General features: G+C 38.7%; 1 protein-coding gene across 1 annotated transcript; it reads left to right on the forward strand.

The window, feature by feature from the left end:
• The first annotated feature begins 1404 nt into the window (after window positions 1–1404).
• LOC140936973 (lamin-B1-like) lies at window positions 1405–15018 on the forward strand. Its single transcript, XM_073386485.1, has 10 exons — window positions 1405–1840; window positions 5114–5396; window positions 5753–5932; window positions 8065–8190; window positions 9054–9274; window positions 9784–9970; window positions 10452–10559; window positions 11603–11722; window positions 12633–12716; window positions 14345–15018. Exons 1-10 carry the CDS (start codon window positions 1488–1490, stop codon window positions 14375–14377), a joined length of 1695 nt encoding a protein of 564 aa, XP_073242586.1. The 5' UTR covers window positions 1405–1487; the 3' UTR covers window positions 14378–15018.
• The last annotated feature ends 8917 nt before the right edge of the window (window positions 15019–23935 follow it).

Here is a 23935-nt window from a genome sequence, read left to right on the forward strand (position 1 = left end):
GTAACTTTATATGCACTTACAGCGAACGATGGAAATATGTCAGTGGTGGAGAAAGGTTTCTTTGCCGTAGCCACATATTGGCGTTAATATTTGTCGATTCGTGAAGTGAGGTGGTTTGAGGTAGGTTATGACATCGATGTCACCGAATAATTTGTGCAAATGTTGGAAAAAACCAGCCCGAAACTCTGTCATCTTTCATCATCGTTGGCAGCTTGTTTACAACTTACAGCGGCCGATTTTGTACCATATCTTGATCAGAGATCTCTTTTTGGAACAATTTCTTTCATTAAGAAATTTAAGTTTGAGCTAAAATAAATCAAGAATGCTAAAACTATCCGTTTTGTTGCTTGTTGGCTCATGGTTAAGTTTTCCTAGAGACTTTCTACACCAGAAATTCACACAGTTGTTGTCTTTCTCTGCGATTTGGCATCGTCGTGAAATGTAAACTGTTTTCCAGCTTTGTACTTTATAACTTCTAAAGCTATGGCAGTAGCGAATTGTGACGCTCAGTAATAAAATGTGGAAACCAACGCTTTTAATATTAAGAAGGGCTGGGTAAGTAACTTGTTCTGTTTTTTAGCCTTTCTAAAATCGTTGTTTGCAGATCAACAGCCGGTTTTGTTTATGGCTCGTTGTCCGGATGCCTTTTTCTATGGGTTTACCGGTATAATAAACCATAGGTTTTTGACCAATCAGATCACGCGTACTATCTCAGTTATTTTATAATTGACGATAATTTATACTTGTTATTAATTTTTGGCCGATCACGATCTTTTTTGATCCAACATTGAGCAAGATTAAACGTATCTGAAAACCACCCAGGGATGATGGCGACTTCCTGTATAAAGATTTAAATTATTATTATTATTGTTATTATCACCATTTTACTTCCTTGATTTTGTATCCAGCCAGTTTATTAGTATATGCATAAAGTTACAACAATGTCATTGAACTGTAGCGATAGAAATGAATGTAAATTTGAAATGTTTTTCCTTAACATCCGCACGTTCACGTTTCCAGGTTCTTCCACACCAAACTACAATTTTCCAGTTTTCCTTTGGGTGTGGCTTGAAGTTTGGGTTTGGGTTGTTTTAAAGACTGTTCAGTGTTGAGTTTAGCTATAACCCTAAAATTACAAACTGCTTGAAGCTCTTTATTTACTGTCTGTTAGGTTATTTACTACATCACAGATAAATGTAGTTGTTTTACACCCACTTATCTTTACCTTTATATTTCATTCTGATTTGTTTCAAGAATTTTCTAAATTCGCGTCTCACTTGAGCGTGACAAATTCGAATCACGCCTATAATACTCAACCAATCAATTATTTGTTTTGAAAGGACGCATGTTTTGATTCGTCGATTTACATCACGTGCTACGAAAGAACCGCCAAAACTTGATACGGTTTGAGCGCGCTTTCTTGACTTACCGTACTCGGAGTCGTGGTTCAGACTTTGTTTTGCTGTGATTTTAGCTTGCTTTCAAAAATGGCTACCACTGCGGCCTCGCCTCGTACTCCTGCACCGTCAGAGAGACTTGGAGCAGCGTCTCCAATCAAGATGAATCGAGTACAAGAGAAAGAAGAACTTCAGCACTTAAACGATCGCCTCGCTGTATACATCGATCGAGTGAGGTCTTTGGAAGAAGCTAACACCAAATTAACGGCAGAGATTACCATGACAAAGTCGCGAGCAAAAACAGAGGTCGAAACCGTTAAAGGTATGTATGAATCTGAACTGGCCGATGCAAGGAGGCTATTAGATGAAACCGCCAAGGAGAAAGCACGCGAGCAAATTGAGAATCGCAAGAACGCCGCACTGGCCGATGACTACAAGAAGAAGTAAGCTTAATAAGTGTAGTTGGCATTTCATGGTTAAATAATTATCTCCCAGGAACTCTACACTGCACACTACTAAGAATTTATTACTTCTTTAAACTGCGGTTTTAACACATAATCTTTCGCTTTAAAGTATAAATGGTTTTTGACACGATCAAGGCCGGTCTTGTTGGAGCATGAATAATATATTCTAGAACCAATAATTGCACGTGTGGTTGGGTGCTTATATTAATGTGCTCTTAGTCTTTAGACTCGAATGAATAATATGGTAATCAACATTATAATCCTTATAAGAGAGATCAAGATGGTGTCGGTTTCGTGAGTCAGCTACTCACCAGTGACGACCTAGCTTAGTCACGACAATCTTGCGTTTTAACATTTCAAGCTCTCTGCAAGGAAATTATTTTTTTTGCAAAGGAATTTGTGTTATGATGGATCATTCCGTCCAATAAACGCAGTAACACTTGTTGACGATTTCAAGAATAATTGTAAATACCGTGCAAAGCAGATACAATTTCAAAAATTCTCACTCTGGATGGATGTCGATGCTTTTAAAAATGTGTAAGGCGCGCCTTTTTCGGCTCTGCTTTGTCGTCAGACCCTTATTTGAACATGGACTTTCTCTATTGAATAAAATAACTTCAAGTTTTGTGCAATCTAACAGAATTTGTTAGTGTCAACAAGAATTATTATGTGTAAAAAATAGACTATGGGACGTGTGAACTTTGTTTGACATGCCAGCATGATCGCCAAGGTTAGTCGTAAATCACTCATCCGTTAAACATTAATTCCTATACATAATAACGCTTTACAATTCGGAGACGGGTGGGTCGTTTTCATTCTTCGTGGAACGATGCAGATTATGATTTCTGAACCGATAATTAGCTTTCAGTTCAAGTGAACTGTTTTAACTTGGTAAGCAGTAAATACAGTTGATAAAAATAATAACTTCTGACCTATCCTGACAGAGTTGCACACACACCTACTACTTGGGAAAAATGCCATTCATCTACTTCTCTTTCCAGATTAAATTTCCCTCTTTCCAGTATTTATTTCGTGCGGGACACAGATGTCACATAACAAGAAAGCGCTTACAGCAGCATCACGTCTCGCCTGCTTGGAGATTAGATCGAGAAATGAGGAAGGGATTAATTCTACAAGAAACATGGTTTACTCACTAAAGATTTTCTACTTTCTACTTTATAGACGTCGATACTTTTTATTTGTTGCTGAATTGATTTAGTATGCATGTTACAGACGACCAAAAATACCTCTGCGGTCGCGGCTACACGTGTGTATAAATAGACAAAAATTCAAGGGCCTTGCTTCCAGAGAAATTACATCATTGCCAGAGATCGAAAAATTGATTTACATGGCATGTCATTTCAATCATCACCGAAAATAAATCACATGCTCATCACATCATGCTCAAGACTCATTTGCATACATTGAAAGTTTACAACACCTGACCATCCCAATTTTGCTAATTAAGATTCTTATTTCTTTTCTACCACTCATTAGTGTTCACTTGCTCCAAAGTAATCAACACTTTCAAGGGATAGAATTCTTGGACCGACACGTTTCGGAAGAGCTCTAAATTTAATCTTTCCCAAGTTTTATTCGCAAAACATGGGTGGCTTTGATCACGATTCTCAGTCCCAGTTTCCACAGTCTCCGCAATTAACGCCTGGTACAAAGACCTGCCTTTTGTGTCCCAAAATTCCGGGGGCTACTTCCAGAAAAATTGGGAGGGGGTGTGCAGCACGCTTCCTGAAACCCTTACCCTATTTCAGACCAAAGTCTGTGATTTTCCCTACCCTATTTCAGACCTGATAAAAAATTTGATACCCTATTTCAGACCTGAAGCCCTGGAGCCCGGTGTGTGACAAGCTGTCACGGCACATACACGGTAGTTAGCGTAAACATTAAAAGGGAAATGGTCCTATCGCCAAATGATGAAGTAGCTTATTCTTCTAAAAAACATACCCAATTCAAGACTAGAGTGCACAAACCATACCGTATTTCAGACCAAAATGGTCAAAATTGAAACCCTATTTCAGACCAAAACGGCTAAAAAACATACCCTTTGGTGCGGCACATACCTATATAGCCTATATAAGGGACTACCCCCTGGGGTGAAAAACGCGTTGCCGATTGTGAGTCTCGCTGCTTATGCAAGCAAGACTAACAAAAGAACAAAAACCACGAAACAAATATACCAAGCAGATTTTTTCCCTGAACAGAAAACAAGGAGGTTTTTTGTTTTATGTCATGTGTTTGGTACATGAAGTTTTGACCCCCTTTCCTGGAAATTTAGCTTAGCATAATGCCATAGGAAGGAAAGATGATAAAAATGGTAGCAAAACTATATATAAAAAAGAAATGCCAAGGAAAGAGAGCAAGAAGATAAGGTTGACATATATTCCCAGTAAAAAGAAAAACAAATTTCTGCTTGATCACATGCAACAACAAAAAATGAAGCTTATTAATCAGTTAACAGGAAAAGAAGCTTTTTGTTGTAAATCTCAATTTTAGCATTTTCCATCATTATTGGTGGAAAACTGGTTAAAAAAGAAGGTTTTGTTGAAAAATGTTGGTTTTTCCTACTGCTGGCTGCTCTTGGATGACATGGTGTATCAAGCAAGTGATTCTTAACTTCATTGTGAACTCCTAAATTAAGATAATGTTTTGGCCAGATTTCACTAGAGATGCATTTCTCACTTAACATCTCCTTTGTTGGCTGCTGTCATGTTGTATCCTACTTACAAATCAGAACTTGGCAGCCACAGGTGTTTGGAGAAATGGAGACCTTTATTTGAAGCATTCCTTTGTACCCCCTTTCTTCTTCCTTGTTTCCCTTTCTACATTTTCCCTCTCCTTCCTTTCTTAGGCACTCTTCAGTCATTTTACATAATATTTTGGGATAACAGTCCTGCCTTCAGCATTATCATTTAGTTGTTGCCCTTTGGTTGCTGATAATATGTCTTTGTAGGCCTGGGTAGATAAAACAAAGTTATTGATATGTTTATCTTAGTTCATAAATCCATAGTTTTGTCAGTCACTCCTTGCTATTGCTAAGGAGAATTCAGAGGCCGGATTGGAAACTTGTCACGGACTACTATAAAAATTTGGTTATTCCTAATACTGTCGGATAATATTGTTTTCCAAAATTTGGTGTGGATATCTTTTTGTTGTTGTTGTTGTTGTTGACTTAATACTTAGGTAATGGAGGTAAAACTGGTTAATGTATAGTGTTTTTTTTTTATCTTTTGAAAGATATGATAAGGAGGTAGCAGCTCATAAAAGAACTGATGATGCCTTAAAAGCAGCTCAAAGAAAATTGTCCGACAAGGAAGCACAACTGGCTGCAGTGAACCGAGAAGCTAAGAACCTTGAGGATGTCGTAAAAGATTTACAAAAAGAGTGCCAAGAACTGAAGGATGCTCTGGAGTCTGCTAAATATGCTCTTGAACAAGAAACACTGAGCAGAGTGGACTTAGAGAACAAACTGCAGTCAAAAGATGAAGAACTCAATTTCAAAAAGGAAATGTATAGCAAGGTACAAGAATGAACTTAAATTATCCTAATGCTAGTTGAGTCACTTTTTTACGGGCTTAAGCAATTGGCTTTTGTTTTCAATTAAAAGTAAATTAATTAGTTGAAATTAATTTATGGATCCTTTGGTTACTCTTTCGTGTTTTCTACATCTCCGATTGTCGGTTTACAGCTCCATGAACTGTTTAAGTGACACAGTCGTCTTTTGTCCTCATTCGACCACTATGGCTTCTTAGTAACATTTCTTACTTATCCTCTTCATTGCGACTGGATTGTAAGGCCACAATCATACCCCACAACTGAACCCTGTCCTCTGTGGTTACTTACTTGCCTCTATTTAACTTGTTTTCCTTTGTTTAGGAAATTCTTGAGATCCGCTCACAGCTTCAAAGTGTGGAATCACAGCACATTAGAATTGAATCAGATACCAAGTCGAAATTTGAAGGAATCTTACAAGAAAAGTTGCAAGAACTTCGAGATCTGTATGACACTGAGGCGAAGCAATACAGAGATGAAACTGACAACCTGTATAGCTCAAAGGTATGGCTGTTTAAAAACGTACTTTACAGTGTGTTCATAAGTACCGGTACGCTTCAATATCCCAAGTGGCAAGTGTTGTTTTTATTATTATTATTATTATTATTATTATTATTATTATTATTATTATTATTATTATTATTTTCTTTTATGCTTCAATCTACCCACAAAATGGCAAACCTTACTCAGAATGAAATATGTGCTGTGCTCTGTTCGAAAAGGCAATACAAACAACATAATGGAGAAAAAATGGCTATGTGAAATTTTGCACATAGCCGGTTTATTAAACTCTGGAAATCCAATACAAATACAAACTGAAACTTTCGTTAATCATGTATTGCCGTTGAAGGTGAGGGCAATCAACCGCCTGAAAAATACAAACCATGGAACAAGGAAGAGGCAGGAATGGGGAGGAAGAGGGCTGATGAAAAAAGTTTGTGTCAACGAGATAAAGAACGTGACATCCATTATACGACGATCAATAAATACGACATTACCTAAAGACGCCATCTTGAATTCAAAATTCAAATCAGTACCCTCGATTCCATGTTCCTAACCTCTTTCCACATTACTGTACTCATAAACTATGTAAGGCTAAATTGTCGCATAAAATTTTATTTAAAGACAGATAATACGTATTTTTAGGTCCCTGGCAAGTAAAAATTGACAAAAATAGTTGCAAACTACAGAGACTGAGAAGACAAAACAGGCATGTGGGCCTATGGCCCCTGGCTTTCAAAATATTAAATAAGCCACTTCTGAAACTTATGGGCTATTGCAGTGATGGGGTGGGCCAGAAGAAAAGAAATTTGAGTATTTTTATAAGAAATATACCGTAACTTCTGATATCATGCTTCAATTTATTATAGTATCTTGTAGCTGATGTAAAGTCAGCATAATAAAGATTTACAGTGAAACAGTAAATCGCAGTTAATGGAGCGTGATGTGCCAGAGCTCCGGGGGATTGTTATTGTTATGAGCAGAGCCACTCGGGTGATTAATGTACAATAGTATAATATCTTTGTTTTATCGTTGGTAGTACAATCGTATAGACAGGTACCAGGGTCAAAATGTTGCAACACCGTCTAGTACGTTTGTAACATTCATCCTGTATGGCTAGATTCCTTAAATACCTCCATAATTCATTTCTTGTTCAGTTGTACACAGCTTGTGTTCTTGCAACACTGTTGCATGCCATCGTCCATTGGCTTAGCTTTAGACATATGTCTAGCTATAACAAGGTTATGTTTTTAGGCAAAATCCCTCATTCACTTAGCTGCCTTGCTTACTTAACAGTTTACTCATAAATTTTGTACCTTTTCCCTCTCTCCGTCCCTTTGGAGGTGTTGTTGGTGTATAAATAAAATGTGGTTTACCTCTCCTATGTGGTTATCGGTTTGGTCTTGCAGCGACTTTCCCAAGCTTTGTGTTTTCACACTCTTTCAATATTATTGCGATTAGGTTTAGCTCTGATATTTGCCAATGGTTAATCAATGTTTTTAGGTTGGGCTCTCATCACGCTTTTGTCACAAGGGAAGTCGAACATCACGCCGATAGCAGAGCGGTGTTCCCCTTTAACGCCAACATAGAGGGTTGTCTTTCTTTGTGTTTTAATTTGATATTGCTTAGGAATTCTGTAATCAGTTTACCTTAACACAGAAGGGGTGACATTAATCAACTGTATAAACAAGGTTTAAAGGAATCTTTCTCTGGTTACTTCGATTTAGGGGAAAACATTCCCGACTTAAGTCCTCAGATGGTGTAACTTCAGAGAACAATACAGTCCACACCCCTACCTCTTGGGGTGTTTGTTGTTTTCTGGCTTGAACAGTGACGCAACATGACATGGAGGGGATGGGGGAGGGAAAGCTTTATTTTCCCTTTTTTAAGTATAGAGCTAAGTGTCTCGACTAATCTTGTCACCAATTGTAGCAAGTAATCAACGTCTGTCATTAGCTCTTGGTTCTTATCAAAAGCACTGCATGTTAAAGGGTCAAATTTTTAGCAGATTGAATTTGAGTATCAGACAATCTCCATTTTTCAGCAACAGGCTAAAATGGCTCTTTTTGTGGTATACATTATGCAGTTTTTCTTTGCCCTGTTTTGTTGTGAGTTTATTTATTTCTTTTATTTAGTATGATGAGCTACAGAAAATGTCTGCCAAGGATGTTGAGGAGCTGACAGTTATTAGAGAAGAAAAGAGAACTCTATCCATAACAGTTGAAAACCTCAAATCGGATTTAAGCCAGTTGCAGTCCAAGGTAGAATATTTGCCTCTTTTTTCATCTCCATAATACAGTGTTAGTGAAACTAATGAGAAAATCAAATTTGACCCGTAACATGTACATGTAGTTATTTACAGTCTTAAGGCTCTAAAAAGTATCTTTTGAAAAGGACTTCTTGCTTTTGATTTATTGATTTATTGATTCATATAATTATTATTGCTTACCTTGAACTTATTTTTAAATCAGTAAATAAGGTGAATTTTCATCAAACAGTAATTAACAATTATTGGACGAGGTTGAGCAAAATATCGTGATTTGTCTGTGGCAAGCAGATCAATTATTTGCCGAAGCCGAAGGCGGAGGCAAATAATTGATATGTGAGACACTGGCAAATCACGATATTTTGCGATAACCGAGTTCAATAATTGTTTTATCATTAGATCACCGAGTTTGTCTTTTTAATGAATATCCTCGGGAAGCGAAGCGATCTGCCATTTTCACGCAAGAGTGATCGCAAGAAGGAGAAAAGCATGGTTTCCTTTACGCATGTGCAGAATATTGTTTGAAGCCAAACACAGTTGGACGGCATTGCGCATGAGCAGACCATTATTTGTAGGCAGTTATTTGCAGGTCTCGTGGTGGGCTCTTGGCCAAGGAAAAGAAAGAAAAATTTGCTTTGAATGATAATCCAATTTATTTGCAAACAGTTTTCCTTTTTTTTTGCATATTGGTGGGGTTGATCAGAACATATATTTTACATGTACTCAAAATCATTTCAGCTGCTTCCCATCAGACAATAAGGTTAAAACTTGGTACAAATTTTAGTTTGGGAAAAACGGTAAGTTATAACTTATATTCCATATGCATTGTATAAAAACCCTTCTCATTAATTCATTCAGAATGCAAGCTTGATTCTAAGAATTGAAGATTTAGAAAAGTTGCGAGCAGGGGACCAAGCAAGAGCTGATGAGGCCATTGCTAATCGAGATGCTCAAATCAGAGAGCTGAGAAAGAGAATTGATGAGGCCCTCAAAGATTATGAGGACCTGATGGGAGTGAAGACAGCACTCGACTTAGAGATTGCAACATACAGGAAGATGCTTGAAGGAGAGGAGACAAGGTCTGACAGTCTGTAACAATGTGTGCATGTCTGAAATTTAATAGAAAAGTGGCATGGCAGGTTTTATTGTTACTTTTGTTTTTCCCTTGTTTGTTTCTTTTGTAAGCTTGCTTCAGTTCTGTAGGAAAAACTTTTGAAAAATAGCAAAGGATCTTAAAAATAGTTTTAAAACAAATGCAGGTGGACAGTGAAACAAAAATTTCAAATTTTGCAGTTTCAGTTACATGTTCATTGTTTTGTTTGTTTGGTGTCTCAGTCTCTGGCCGGCTTGACCAAACTGCACACATTTCAGTAATTTTTGGTAGATCTCTTCCTTTGTCTTTGGAAATTAAAACTGATATTGTCACAAGTAGTACAAGCTCTGAACATTATTAATTTGAAACCAGTAGTTATGCGTGGTTCTGTCTTAAGAGTCATTTTCATGTAGAAAATTACCTGGAAAAATAGTACCTGTAAAATCCAAAGCCTAGCTGTCTTCCTTGTGATAACAAACATTTTTGTTTATTCAGGTTGAACATCACTCCACCAGCATCACCAGTATTTGGAGCCTCTTCTCAATCTAGTAGACGTTCTGTCAAGCGATTTCGCGCTGATGAAGAAACTGTAGGAACTAAGTATTCAAGTCAAGGTTATATTCAAATCAAGGAGGCAAATGCTGATGGCAGATATGTCAAGTTGTTTAATAGTGGTGCGAAAGTAAGTTTTCTCAGAGTTTTTAAGTGCAACATCTGCATTCTTTGTTAATAATATATTTAAGGTCCTTTGATATCAATATTTTTGTTGTTTTCTGCTAAATTGGCTTGAGGTCCTTTGATATATTGTTTGGAATTTGAGAATATATACTTCCTACTGAAAAACGTCTGTGGTAACGTAGTTTCAACCCTTCTGTGTGTGTGAGTGTGCAAAGTGTGTGCCTATTTTTGCAACTCAGCTCAGCAACTGCTGTGTGTTTTCACTGAAAACCTTCAAAGAAAATTTTGTATCCTTGTGCAAGAACAAAAAAGTATGGATAAATTAATAATCATCTACATGTGCATGAACCAGTGTTACATTTTACATGTATTTCAGCAAATACTGCAGTAACTCTCTTCCCAATTCCAAACATCCTTATTAATTTTTTGGATAAGGATAGAGCTTGTCATACTGTTAACACCTGATATTCACTGGCCTTTCTCAGGATGTTCCTCTTGGTGGCTGGACTGTTGAAAGATCGGTGAATGGTGAACCTCCAGTCATTTACAAATTCACCCCGAAGTATGTCTTAAAAAGTGGCTCCCATGTGACGGTAAGTCTTCTTATTGGGTTTTTCTCTGTTTGTTTTTTAAAACCTGTTAACAAGCAAGCAGCCTTGTGTGGCTCCAATTTTTTGTGTGGCTAATTTTATGACCCATTTTGTGACATTGATACAGCGTTTACTTTTGTAATTTTCTCTAAAACTACATACCTCCTTTTGAAATTGAATCAACACTTGGGCATAAATAGCCACTTGGAAAAATAAGGTGTAACTACCCTAAACCTTAACATACTCACTGTAACTACATGAATTTATGGCTCTAGTAAAATATAACCAGTGTTGTTTTGTTGATGTCCTTCGAAAGTCTAGATTTTGAGGAAATTCAAGACAATTCACTAAATCTGTTATAATTTTATGGAAAAACATGCTCGTGGATGTCCAGTCTTCAGTGTGCATGCTAAAAGCCTGCTGAGTACCAGTAATTATTATCAACTACATTAGTAAATAAAAATGCACAAAACATGTCTTAATTTACCATGATATTTTGTACAGTTGGATATTTAAACCATTTATGGAGTTGTTCAAGTCTAAAAATCTTTGCTAACCTTATATACTTAACTGTAACAGTTTTTTTTTTAGCAGAGGTCCAGGTCGGGAAGTGTAGGTCAGCTAGCTTAACTTGACTTAAATGAAGGAGCCAACAGCCAATATTTTGAAGGAATCAGCTCTTACCCATAAGCCTTCTGAACTGGCTCTCTTCTTGACTCCTAATGAGCAAAAAAATGTTTGAGTCTATCAAAAAGACACTCAACTATATGACTGAGGCAGATTGAGACTTAAGCTAGCCTTAAGCGGAGAAATCAAGACTACACCCCCCTGACCTGACATCCTGACATAGCCTTATAGCCAAGCACATTGGTGCAAGGAATCCTTTCATTAGCAACCAGCTTGAAACATTTAAAGAATTTGGCATGACAAACTTAAACAAGACATATGATCAGTGAATATTCTCCAAAGCAGCCCCCCCGCCCCCCACTAGGGATTGATTGTTATTTTATTAAGTTTTTAAAAATTACTGAAATGTCAAATTATAGATCTGGGCATCCCAAGGTGGCGGCCAGCATAAACCCCCAGCAGAGCTACTTTTCAGACAAAAGGGAAACTGGGGTGTTGGAAAAGATACCAGCACAGTTTTAAGAGATGCTGATGGCCAGGTTTGTGTCTGTGTTTGTAACTTTGCTGATGAGGATGAGGAGGAAAACATTTTTCAACTTGAACTTCTTTCCCGTCAAGTCGGTGTCTCTTTTAAATATTCAGATTTTGCTTGTTTTTCTTGTAGAACTGTTTAGAAGTTTATTATCTCAAACACTTTAAACATAACAATTCTTCTTTTTGCATGACCCAATACCACTGCAGCCATGTAAATAATTCAATTAACAACTATTGGTAGAGTCTATTTCTACGATGGAGTAACAAGATTGCAATTATTAAGAGGCATTTCACACAGAATTTTAGCTACAGTGTATAGTTAAGTTAGGGTGTTCAGTAAAAATGAAAATCGGAAACTTTCTGATAACAGTATTCTAATCAGCAGACTTCATCAGAATTATTTTGTACATTTTTGTAACGAAATAAAGTATCCTAAAACATCACTGTAAATACAATGGTGTCTTAATTTTTTTCGTCGAGTTTGTATTTTTGTGTTGAAAAAATAAATAAAACTATCTTACAAGTAATGATGTGTTAGCTTCACTTGAAAAAATCATTAACGCTATAAATGTGTATAAGTGTTTTCTGAACTGACTTTAGAAGAAAACATGTAAGCTGCGGCAGTACTAACTTAGGGAGTTACTGTTCGAGAAAGAGACAATTTTTCTCCAACCTATTCTGTTCCTGAGCGAGCATTTTCCATCCCTGTGTTAAGATTTTATACCAACTGGAATATGAAAGTGGAGAGACTCTGTGATGTTATGTGAACCACACCTCTTAAACTGAGTGGACTTTGACCCCTATTTTTGGATTATTCTAAGAAATTGTTTTACAAAGGAAACTTGTTTTTTGCTGGCTTTCTTGACACGTTGAAATACTTTTATTTGTGTTAATTTGATGTTTCAATAATCGCAGGAAGCAGCAACCGCAGTTACTGAAGAATTTAGTGTAATAAGGAGTGATGTCACAGACAGCCCAAGAATGCAAGGACGCCGTGAAGTAAGTGCTGTTCTTTATTACTTACCGCTGGAGATGGTGGCATAAATTTTTGTGTGTGTTGTGTTGACATGAAATATTGGCTGTCTAAAGCTAAGATCGCGGTAACTGCTCCCCGTTTTGTTTCGCACTGACTGTCCAAGCTCAATAGCAATTTGTTTTGTTATACCTTCGGCTCTCTTTATTATGGACATCTTTGAGACCAGCGTTAGCTGTCCGTCGAAGAGTGATGTTCATCGTATAGAGAGAAACAAAGGAAGGCAGGGATCAACTATAGGTGTCCTTTTTAGCGCAGTGTCCATCTTATATAGAGGTGTCTGTTAAAACAGAGTTGACTGTAAATTATTTAATGATCTCTATTTTTAATCCCTGAAGAAAGCCGTGTTTACTTTTTGTTCCAAGAAAGATATCTTTTATTTCGTGTATGCAGCCTGACGTTATAACTGTTAATCCTTAATTAAGATTTTGATAAAAGCAAGGCGTGATGAAAAATCATTCTCGTCAAATCTGAGTTGTTTTGTCAATATATATCCAGTGTCTTGATAGCAACAACAATATAGATAGCCGCATAAACAAAACAACTTTCTTTACCAGACAAGTTTCGTCGGTACGTCCGTCGTCTTCAGTGTTACATGTGAAATTTTCGTTGAATCGCGCACAATGTTACAAAGTTCGTCACTTTGCATTAACAATATTGTTTACGTCAAGTTTGAATTAGCGACATTGAGGAACTTACAAGGTGAGAGTCAGGTTTATGTGTTTCACCTGCTGATTGAGGTCGGGTTTCGTCGGATTCCTTAAGCTTAACTTAAAACTCAGTAGCCGCAGAGTCCAGGATCACGAAGCAATCCCGTGTGCAGGATGGTCGACAAGCCCCTGAACTCTGCAGATGTCTAAACACGTTCGAAGACCTGTCGGAAAATAAGTGCTTGCGTATTCGAGTGGAGAAGTGTTGGCTGGTTTTACCAACAAAACAAGCATTACAACTTGCGCACGAAAATTTATACACCACAGGTGTGCGAAGCCCTTCAGGGACAACTTTTTCCACATTAACAAGTTTCTTGATTTTGAAAGAAGTGAAGCCTGACCTTATATCAATAGGTTTACATAATTGATGAGCAAGTTTGCATATCCATCTCTGTTGTGACTGAGAAGTGCTCAGTGTAAGCGATCTGTGTTTTTCCTCCATTGACTGATGTCTGAATATGTTTAGAAATGCATTTGTTGATAAGGTTCTCAAGGAAGAGATTCTTCTGTAGGATGACAAAAATTTTTGAAGGTCAGTTTGGAACCCCGTCCAAGTGTTGTTTATCTCAGAGGTTCCATCAATCAAGGTTTTAATTAATCCCAATTTGTAGGTAACGGGGAGAAACTCTTTAAAGATAAACAACACTTTCCCTGTAATTTCCATAATGTTACTAATTTAAACTTTTAAGTACGCAATATTACGAACTTTGTAACATCGCGCACGGTTTAAATTCAACGGCGATTCACAATATGTAACACTGAAGGTGACGGATTTACCGTCAAAACATGTCTGGTAAGTTAAAGAAAGTTGTTTTGTTTATGCGAATATCCAAGGTGGTTGGAAAACTGCAATAACTATTCCTGTTCTTTTTTTTTTTTTGTAGGGAGAAACTGCCAAAGGCTGCATCATTCAGTAGTAATTATTTCTGCTTGTGGGCTTTCTAGCTAGTGAAAATAACACTTTGAATATGATTAGGTTTATATCTTTACTGTGTAAAATAAAGAGCCAGGAAAATTTTTTTAGCTTTCTCATTATCACGCAAATTGAAACAAATTCCAGTGTGATAAATTTTTTTTAACCCAAATTCTTGTAATCTCTGTTGCAACTTAAATCGCCAGTATGAACTTGAGTAATTTATGGTACAATCTGCATCAGTCATTTATTAAGTTATTTTTATGCTGCGAAATTTACTGTTAAAAGCTTTTAAAGCTGACATTTTGTAACACCCTTAGATGTGTGAATTGCCAGAGGCTATCTTTCGTTTTTCTCTCACGTTGACACGAAAGAATAGTAAGAATATTAGAAAGGATCTTATGATCTTCTGTTTCACGTTTTTAGCATTCTAATCCTTCGTTAAAGGAAACTAGTAGAACGAAAGTAAAATGGGAATTGTGTATGTTGCGTACTCCAAAAGAAAAAAAGGTTATCTTACACTTATCGCCCAGAGTAAGTGCTAAGGTAATGTACTTCCATCATTTAAACAGGAAGGCTTAGTATATGTAATGAAGAGAAAACTAAAATAACTTTTTAAACGGAAATATACTTATCTTAAGCAAATTGATGTGCTGGCAAATTGATAGCTTAAAAAAGGCAGATGTCAGAAATGGTAGCGGTAAACTCTGTATTCTACTAGATTTCACATCCATTCCAGCGTTTATGTACTGTAACATGTTTTTTTGCATGAAAACAGATGTTTTTAGAAGCTGTGTTGCCAATATTGGTTTTGTACCTGTATGATGAATAAACGTTGGTAAAAAAAAAACACTTCTTATTCAAGTGTCAGTGTATTTGGCACGCAAGTACCAACCAGGAACCAGGGTTGCCACGGTTAGGGAAACGTCAGGGGAAAACGAAAATTTTTCAAGGTCAGGGAAAAGTCAAAAGTCAGGGAAAATCTTTGATATTGTCAAAGTCAGTGAAAAGTCGGAATTCTTTCTTCCGGTTTATAGTTCATAAGTTTTCTTCAAGACTTAAAAAATGCATTTATATTCTAATTCGCTACCCCGCTCAAACGAATATAAAACATTTATCATGTAACAAGCAACCTCAATTGGGGTGTGTCAACACGAGCCGTGTGCCACCCTCTTTATTATGCCTTCATCAACAGAATGGATGGAAATAATACAACAAACAGAATGAAAACTCGGAAATGTAAAAAATTACAGCAAGAAAAACAACCCAACAAAATGATCCAAACTATGCTCGTGTAACAATGATTCATACAAAACGTGCTAAACTTTTCATATAGCAGCATGCAAAAACTACGTCTAAGAGAAACCCCTGGTCACTGGGTATTTAATTTTGAGGGCGTAGGGACGGTCGTAAGACGCGAATTAGCCTGTTCCAAGCGTTCAGATAGTGGAGAGCGGTGCGAAGTGAAGATGGCGATGAAAAGTAGAGGGGGACTGGGGAGAGAGGTGCGGGAACGCTTGTAAGAATTCTTAACAGAAGTGCGTTCCGGTATACCAGATCCTGGTATACCCTCTGATTGGTTGATTTTCACAGTTTTTGTCAACAGTGGAGCGTCTTCGATCACAGCGAGAAATGCGATATGGCGATGATGACAGACTCTACGTCCCGTCCAGAATTCGAGCTCGCAACAAACACAGAGCTGAGTGACTTTCCAAACGTGGAGGCTAAAACGCGAAGAGCAAAGGAACTGTTTAAAACACGTAGTCGGCAGGATAGATGTCTTCGCAATTTCACCGACTGGCTTTGGAAAAAGACTTATTTTCCAGCTTTTTCCTCGAATAAAGCGTGCGTTGGAATGAAGGCAGGATAGAATACCATTTACGATTGTTGTGGTAACTCCGTTGATTGCCATCATGAAAGACCAAGAGGTCCAAGAGGAACATTTGAACAAAATCGGAGTAGCGGCGGCAATGATGGGAGAAGATGTGGATGAAGCCGTTAAGAGTGGAAGCTGTGAAATTGTATGATCCTTAAAAATTCACTCAAAGGCGTACTGCAGTCACAAATCGTGGTTGGCTAAGGAATGGACAAAAGGACTTCAAAGGAAAGCTTGGAAAGCAAGTTGCAGCTATCGCTATTGACGAGGTCCACTCAATCATCGAGTAGTAAATTTTCCCTTCGTTTGTTGGGCATTTTCATTGCTCGAGTTAACGATCTGTATTGAAACGGCTTTCTATCGAAATGAGCGATATTTGTTTGTCACTTGATTCATAATTTTTTTGTCACGTACACGCTGAAATCATGTTTTCAAGCCGTAAATAAATTACTTATCCCGTTCTCTATTGTCTGAAAGTCTTACATTAGGTTTTTAGTAAGATTATGTACAGATAATATTAATTTTGAGGTGAGAAATTTTGATTTATTCCTAAGAACAATAATAAATGTATGGGGCTGTAGCATCAGTCTTAATTGACAAGTGAAGACCACCTACAGCCGACGCGGTCTGAGTGGGCGGATGAGTCTATTTAAAACAAATCTAACAGGCGTTCCCTCTCTCACCTCTCCCCCTCCCTCGCTTTTATTTTTTAGCGCTCCTTTTTTCTTCGCACCGCTCCCCACTATCTGAACGCCTGGAACAGGCTAGACGCGAATGAATATAAATGAGAACAACTCAAATATATAGCCTACCGCTAATGAAGCAACAGAACAGCATACCATGTAACACCCCAAAGAAAAGGTTACATAACCCATGATAAATACATTTATATTCTAATTCGCTACCCCGCTCAAACGAATATAAAACATTTATCATGTAACAAGCAACCTCAATTGGGGTGTGTCAACACGAGCCGTGTGCGAACTAAAAGAACGGGAAATACGGAAAATTAAATACCCAGTGATAATGAAACCGACAACAATGAATGAAACACTATCCTTAATGTAACCGTCTTTTGCCTTGTCTGATTTCCAACGGCCGTGTCTTTTAAACAATCTGTCAGGCACTCGAGCATTAGCAGCAGCGGAGGCGCCTCCGGCCCTAAGGCTATGGAGACCGTAGTCTTGCTTGGGAAGGCCGATGGAATCGAAAGCGCTAAGCACTATCTCCCACGCTCTAGTATAAGACAAAGGAACAGACCCGCGCAATTTATAAGCTCCGGTACTGCGAAGAAAAACAAGAGGGCGAAAAATGAACTCTTCGCTGTCTGCTGAAGAAGAAGCGGCCACAAAATATCGTTGAACTAATAAATAAGGACATGTATGCCTTTAAAGTTTTAGCGATAACAACCCAAGCCCCATCCCTGTAAACGTCAGTCTTACTTCGATGAACAAAGATTCTCATAAAAGAATCTTCAAACTGAAAATCACACCTGCGTAACTGAACCAACTCGTTAAAGCGAAAAAACCCTGCATAACCTAAAACGCACAAAGTAAGCACTCGTAAATCAGACAAACTAGCTGAAGACGATCCATACTTAGAAAATAAAAGCTGAATAGCCTCGGGGGTCACAGGCTCTTTCTTTTTAACAGGGATACTGAGAAGCCTCTTAGCAGATTCTATTAAAGGTAAAACTAACGAGGAATTACAGGGGTCGGGTAGACCTGCCAAATCATGCACCCACTTGAGCCCATAATGGACTTCGTCAATAGTACTGCAAGAAGCAGATTCTTGAATCAAGCTAAGAAAGAACAATGAAACGTGCACACTAGAAGCGGGAAATATAACAATTTCTTTAAACTGAGAAGCCCATTTTCTCCACGTATTGAAGCCCTTTTCGTACTTCCTCGCGGTACTGTCGGCTTTGGATTTAAGAAGAACTGCGGGGAGATCTTGAACCAGTGCCCGGAGTCGCCCGTCTTCAACCTGTTGAAAATTAGGCTGCAAGGCATCTTTGAGAACTTCTACGAGGATAAGAACAAAAATATATGGCAAAATTCCTCAGTACACGTACTGGGAGTCAATACGGCAATAAAAAATGGACGCTTGGTAATGCCTCTGACCGGATGCAAAACTATTTAAGGCCGAATGGGCCAGCTCAAAAACGACGGTAAACAAGCCACTCGGCGAGCTAGTTTCATGCGAAACGAGGACAAATGAACCGACGAGCGGAATAAAAAACACGTGAGCCAACATAAAGCCACTCGGCTTGAAAAAACTAAGGCCCCTTAGCGCCAATTCTGACTGCCAGCACCGCGCTGTTAAACCTGTCTGAACCAGTGAGTGAATCTTTATAACACCAAAGGGCAAAAATCCCTGAGGGGTCGGGAAAATTAATGTAGTCAAGGACGTACGGTCGGAATTGAACAGCATTTGCGAACAAGAAAGGCCAAAACACATTAGACGGCCAATAAGGGACGACTAAAGTACCAACCGCACCACATACAAGGAGATGCTGAACCGCCCTAGTAATGCAGTGGACGGGAGGGACTAGCCAATTATTCTCTCCATTCCACGAGATTGAAAATGCGTCAACAGCTTCAGTGCCGGGTACGCGAAACCTAGAATTGAATCTGGGAAGATGGGCGTTGGCAGCATTCGCAAACCTGTCGACTGTATGTGGGCCCCAAAGGTGGTCCAAGTGTGCGAAGAACTCGGGGGTTGTATACCAGTCATCGAAGTCTACAATGTGGCTAAGCGCATCAGCACAAGCATTAAGTTCCCTGGGAACCCACTGGGGAATAAGTGTAATATTGCAAGTTCGACAAAAATAGAAATATCAAGCGCAATAGAATGCAATTCTGCACTAGGACTCCCTATCTCCACAACACGAACGGCCCCTTGGCTGTCAGAATGCCACTTTACACACTTACCCCGAACCGAGGCTTTGAACGCACTTAAGGCAAATTGTATAGCCTTAAGTTCTCTCCAGGTAGAGCTCTTAGCTGCTTCGCAAGCGGTCCACATACGATGGGACACCTCATTAGTGCCCACAACAAAAGCCCCGCAGGCGACGTCGCTAGCGTCCGAATAGCTAAACAAAAGGGGAGCATTATAAGGCAAAATAGGTCTCGTATTAAGACTAACGATATTGTTTTTCCAGAAAAATATTTCAGAGAGGCAATCATTATGAAGCCCGATATTAAAACGGGAATCCCAACTACGGCAGGATTCTATGACCTTGTAAAGAAAACGGGTTTTGAGACGAGTCAGGTTACCCAAAACTGGCGACATGGACATAACATGACCTGCGATAACGGCACAATCCCGAGCCGTAACATAAGGTGCGGATAGAAGAAATTTGTCAATCAGAGCGATAAATTTGCAAATACGTCTATCGGTAATAGAAATGGTACTGATAACTAAGTCCCAGTTTAAACCCGACCAAACAAGCACCTGAGTGGGGTTCCATAGTGATTTGGCGGAGTTGGCAACAAACCCCGCACTGCTTAAGGATGATTGCACAAACAATGAATTTTCCTTGGCCATAGGCAGTGAATCCCCTTTTCCGCACCCATCGTCGAGGAACACAACAATTTTAATCCCGTTAGACCTCCAAAACTTAACGAGTGGTCTGAGACACTTGGTGAAGACGTATGGGGCTGAGCTTAGACCGAACGGAAGTGATGCAAAACAAAAATACCGAACGGTACCAGAAAAAACCCAGGAGAAACCCAGAAAAGTTTGGTGATCCGGAAAAATATCGATATGATGATATCCAGACTTGAGATCGAAACTGAAAAGGTAATCGCCCTTATTAACATATGATAATAAAACTCTCCAATCTTCACACCTAAACTTCTGTTTCCAAATAAAATGATTGACATGATGTAAGTCCAGAATAAGCCTCTTCTTGCCTGAAGACTGTATCGAGACAGAGAGTGGATTAACGACATGTGGAATAAAGGGCACCTCAACGACGACGTGAGTGTGGACTAATTCAGCGATAGCCGACTCTACGAAAGACGCATTATTAAGAGCTGACTGATGATTGTTAGAAAAACGCGCCTGACAAGGTGTGGTAATGAATGGGATCCGATAACCGAATTTAATAGTATCGATAACAAAACTATTGGCACCAATAGTGTGCCAATAACTAAAACAGGACCTAAGTCTACCCTTAAGTACTGGCAATGCGTAATTCTGTTCAAATTCAAATAGATTACGATTATAATCGAAATCGACTAATGAACTAGAATCCCTTTCCCTGAAATACTCCAAATAAGAAGGATACATGTCTAATAAATTGAGTAAAGCTAATATCTAACCTTGGAGAACAAGTTTTTAATTCTGTGGTCCTATTTACCTCCAATGCCCGAAAAACCACAAGAACTAGGAAAGGACGGCCCCGAGCTTGAAGATCTGGCTTGAGGATTAACTTGACACTGAGATGTCCAATGACCTTGCTGGCCGCAGGCGAAACAAATATCACTTGATCTTGGTTTGCTGAAAGCGCCAAAAGTACGAGAAATAGGTCTGGAGGATGATGAATGTTGGCCAGCAAACGCGGTGGTTGCGGTAGATGATTGGAGTTGTGAATAACCTTGCTTGGATGGCTTCGCTTTCTGTTGGCGTTGGTTGCGTTTACGAAGGGCCCTATGCTCGGCACGGCGGATACGCTTTTCGTCCTCTGACCCGCTAGCCATCTCGTCTGATAAATACTCGTTCACCAAATCCCAACCGCCGGCGAACTTGTCTGCCAGTCTGATAAGTTTGTTGCGCTTCTTGATGTCAGAGTCTAGTTCTTCCAGGTGAGTTTTTACAAGGTCTAATTTTCTCTTCCCGAGAGCAACTGACGCCGACTTCACCTTCTCTGCAAGGTCGGAGTTGAATTGAAACTGTTTCTTATTACCTTCGAATCTAAACGTGATCTTGGATTCTTCTTTAAGCTTTTTGGCCACAGAATCGGTATTACTGCACGACTCGTCTTGAATATCGCGTTTCAAGGCGCCCAACTTCTTGTCTAAATAATCCTTAAATAGAGAGAACGCGGACGCTATATCACTGGATTCTGAAGACTGGATTGGTACTGAAGCTTCGAGAGGTTGAGACAAAGGTTGATTAGGGAGCGAAGGCAGCAAAACGTCGCTGCCAGGAAAATCTGTGCTCGCTGGAGTAACGTCTTCAACATCGGACATAATTTTGAGGGCGTAGGGACGGTCGTAAGACGCGAATGAATATAAATGAGAACAACTCAAATATATAGCCCACCACTAAATGAAGCAACAGAACAGCATACCATGTAACACCCCAAAAGAAAAGGTTACATAACCCATGATAAATACATTTTCTTTCGGGAAAGCACAGGTAGCCCAAGCTCGAAATATGAGCATCGGCGAACATCGGCATTGTTGCGTAACATTCGAAATATAAGGATTTGTATGGGAAAAAAACCTATCGTTTCTGTAACCTACGAAAATGAAAGAATTTCAATAAAAAACAGCTTACCTTACTCAAATTGTGTGTTACGTCTCTCCTGTGTGGTCCACGGGCCGTTTTATGGGTTTTATGTAAACGGATTCTCTCTATATAACTATATAAAGGTTTACCAACCTTGGTAAACCTTTATATAGAGAGAAAACCGTTTACATAAAACGGCCATGAATCGGCCCGTGGACCACACAGGAGAGACGTAACACACATTTTAAGTAAGGTAAGCTGTTCTTCATTGAAATCCTTTCATTTTGGTAGGTTACAGAAACGATAAGCTTTTTTCCCATACAAATCCTTACATTTTGAATGTTACCCAACAGCTGATTCTTATATTTCGAGCTTGGGCTACCTGTGGGAAAAGATGAAAAGTATGCTGCAAAGCAAGCAAAGCAAGTTGTCCAGTTACTATTTTTTCCTATTTTTTGAGCTTATTCCTATTTCTCCTATTTTTTTAACTAAAACCACCTATTTTTTCTATTTTTTAGCTTGTGAAGCCAAAATTTGTAACAAAATTGAATATGGAATTATAGTTATATTTGTTTTAGAGTGAGATTTATCATAAAGCAAGTATTATGTTGACTTTGATATTCTAATATTAGCAAAACTGCAAAACTAAAAGTTACATTTGTTCTTTTCATGACCTCTATTGCCGTTTTGAGTTCTGTTAACAACTTTGTTATGTTGTTACTTTTTGTACTGTTTTCTAGTGCAACTACATGTTTGTATGTAGTGTTATCAGAAACTCATAAAGGGTATAATGACAGACTAGAAACAATAGACAATTCCCAAAGCACAAACTCAGCCAAAACGCTAAAAATCTTCAATGTTTACGCAAGTTTGGGCTTATAGAAGATAATGTCACAGTTTTTCAATGACCATGAAATTCCGAGTCCGGGCAGTTAGGTAATCAATTGTGGCCCTGAAAAAATTTGAAGGAAAAAAAACTACGAATTTTTGAGAAAATGCTTTTTTCGTGAGAAGGACTCTTAAATCAGAAAGATCTGTTTTAGCCCTAAAAACAGGGCCGTTTCGGTGAGTAAAATACAGTCCTATTTTTGGGTCTAATTTGGCTCCCTTAAATCAGGGCCAATACAGTCCAATTAGCTAAGGCTGATTTGGTCCCAGGGCTGAAATGGGCCCTACCGTGGGCTGGAATAGCCTTTTGATAGAGCTTTTTTGGCCTAAATTGTGCTCAAATGGCTCCAAGAAGGGCTGAATCAGACTTTGGCCTGCAGGGCTGAATTGACACTTTGGGGCTGAAACAGATCTTTTGAATTTACAGTGTGCGTAGCCGAGAGATTTTCACGAAAAAAATGCCGGCAACAGCAGTTATTTTCGACTCAGACCTCAAAGGGGCGTGGTATTGTAACCACGTGACATTTACTCCGATCGCCAAAAATTTTATGTTATATTGTAGATTGATCTATATGTTATCCATTCTATGTGTTAGACTTACGATAAAAGTAAAGGTGGGGATACCAGAGAGCTTCAAAGTAGGATGGTACCCCCCCCCACCAAAAAAAAAAAAAAAAAAACTGGGTCGAGTCACCTTAAGTAGTTGGGAATGATATGAACAACACACCTCATTATGAGAAGTAGTTTGTCGGAGTATCCAAAAAAATTGCCTTAATAGGTAAGTTGTTCCATGTCTTGCGGCTCTTGTTTTAAGGTGTTGTGCCCCCCCTCTCTGATCTGTTTCCTCGTCTTTCTGCTTATACTCATCACTGGAATAGCAAATTTCTTGCAGAACTAAATCAGAGTTGTCATCTTCACTCCCATGGTACCGCTACCTTATATAAGCTATATAGGTATATGCTGCCCCAAAGGGTATGTTTTGGGCCGTTTTAGTCTGAAAACGGGTATAACCTTTGCCCATTTTGTTCTGGAATCAGATATATAGATATATAGTGCCAAATGAATGACAAAGAAAGAGTAATATGCGAATATTAATTGGATTTTAAGAAATCGTTTTGTTGGCGTTCTAAACTGGTCACATAATTTCTGAAAATGGTTATGAATTTTAGAGACCAGGTATGAAAACGGGTGTGGGAAATAAGATTTTTGGTTTGAAATAGGGTCAGGAAGTGGAGAACCTGGCAGCTGGCCAGCCCACCAAGAATTCCAAGGAGTACCCCCAGGCGTTAAGCATTGCCATGCTTGGCCCTTCTCCATCGTCTTCTACCTCCTCCTGAC

This window comes from Porites lutea, chromosome 5 (assembly GCF_958299795.1).
Source record: "Porites lutea chromosome 5, jaPorLute2.1, whole genome shotgun sequence".
In the NCBI taxonomy this organism is placed as follows: domain Eukaryota; kingdom Metazoa; phylum Cnidaria; class Anthozoa; order Scleractinia; family Poritidae; genus Porites; species Porites lutea.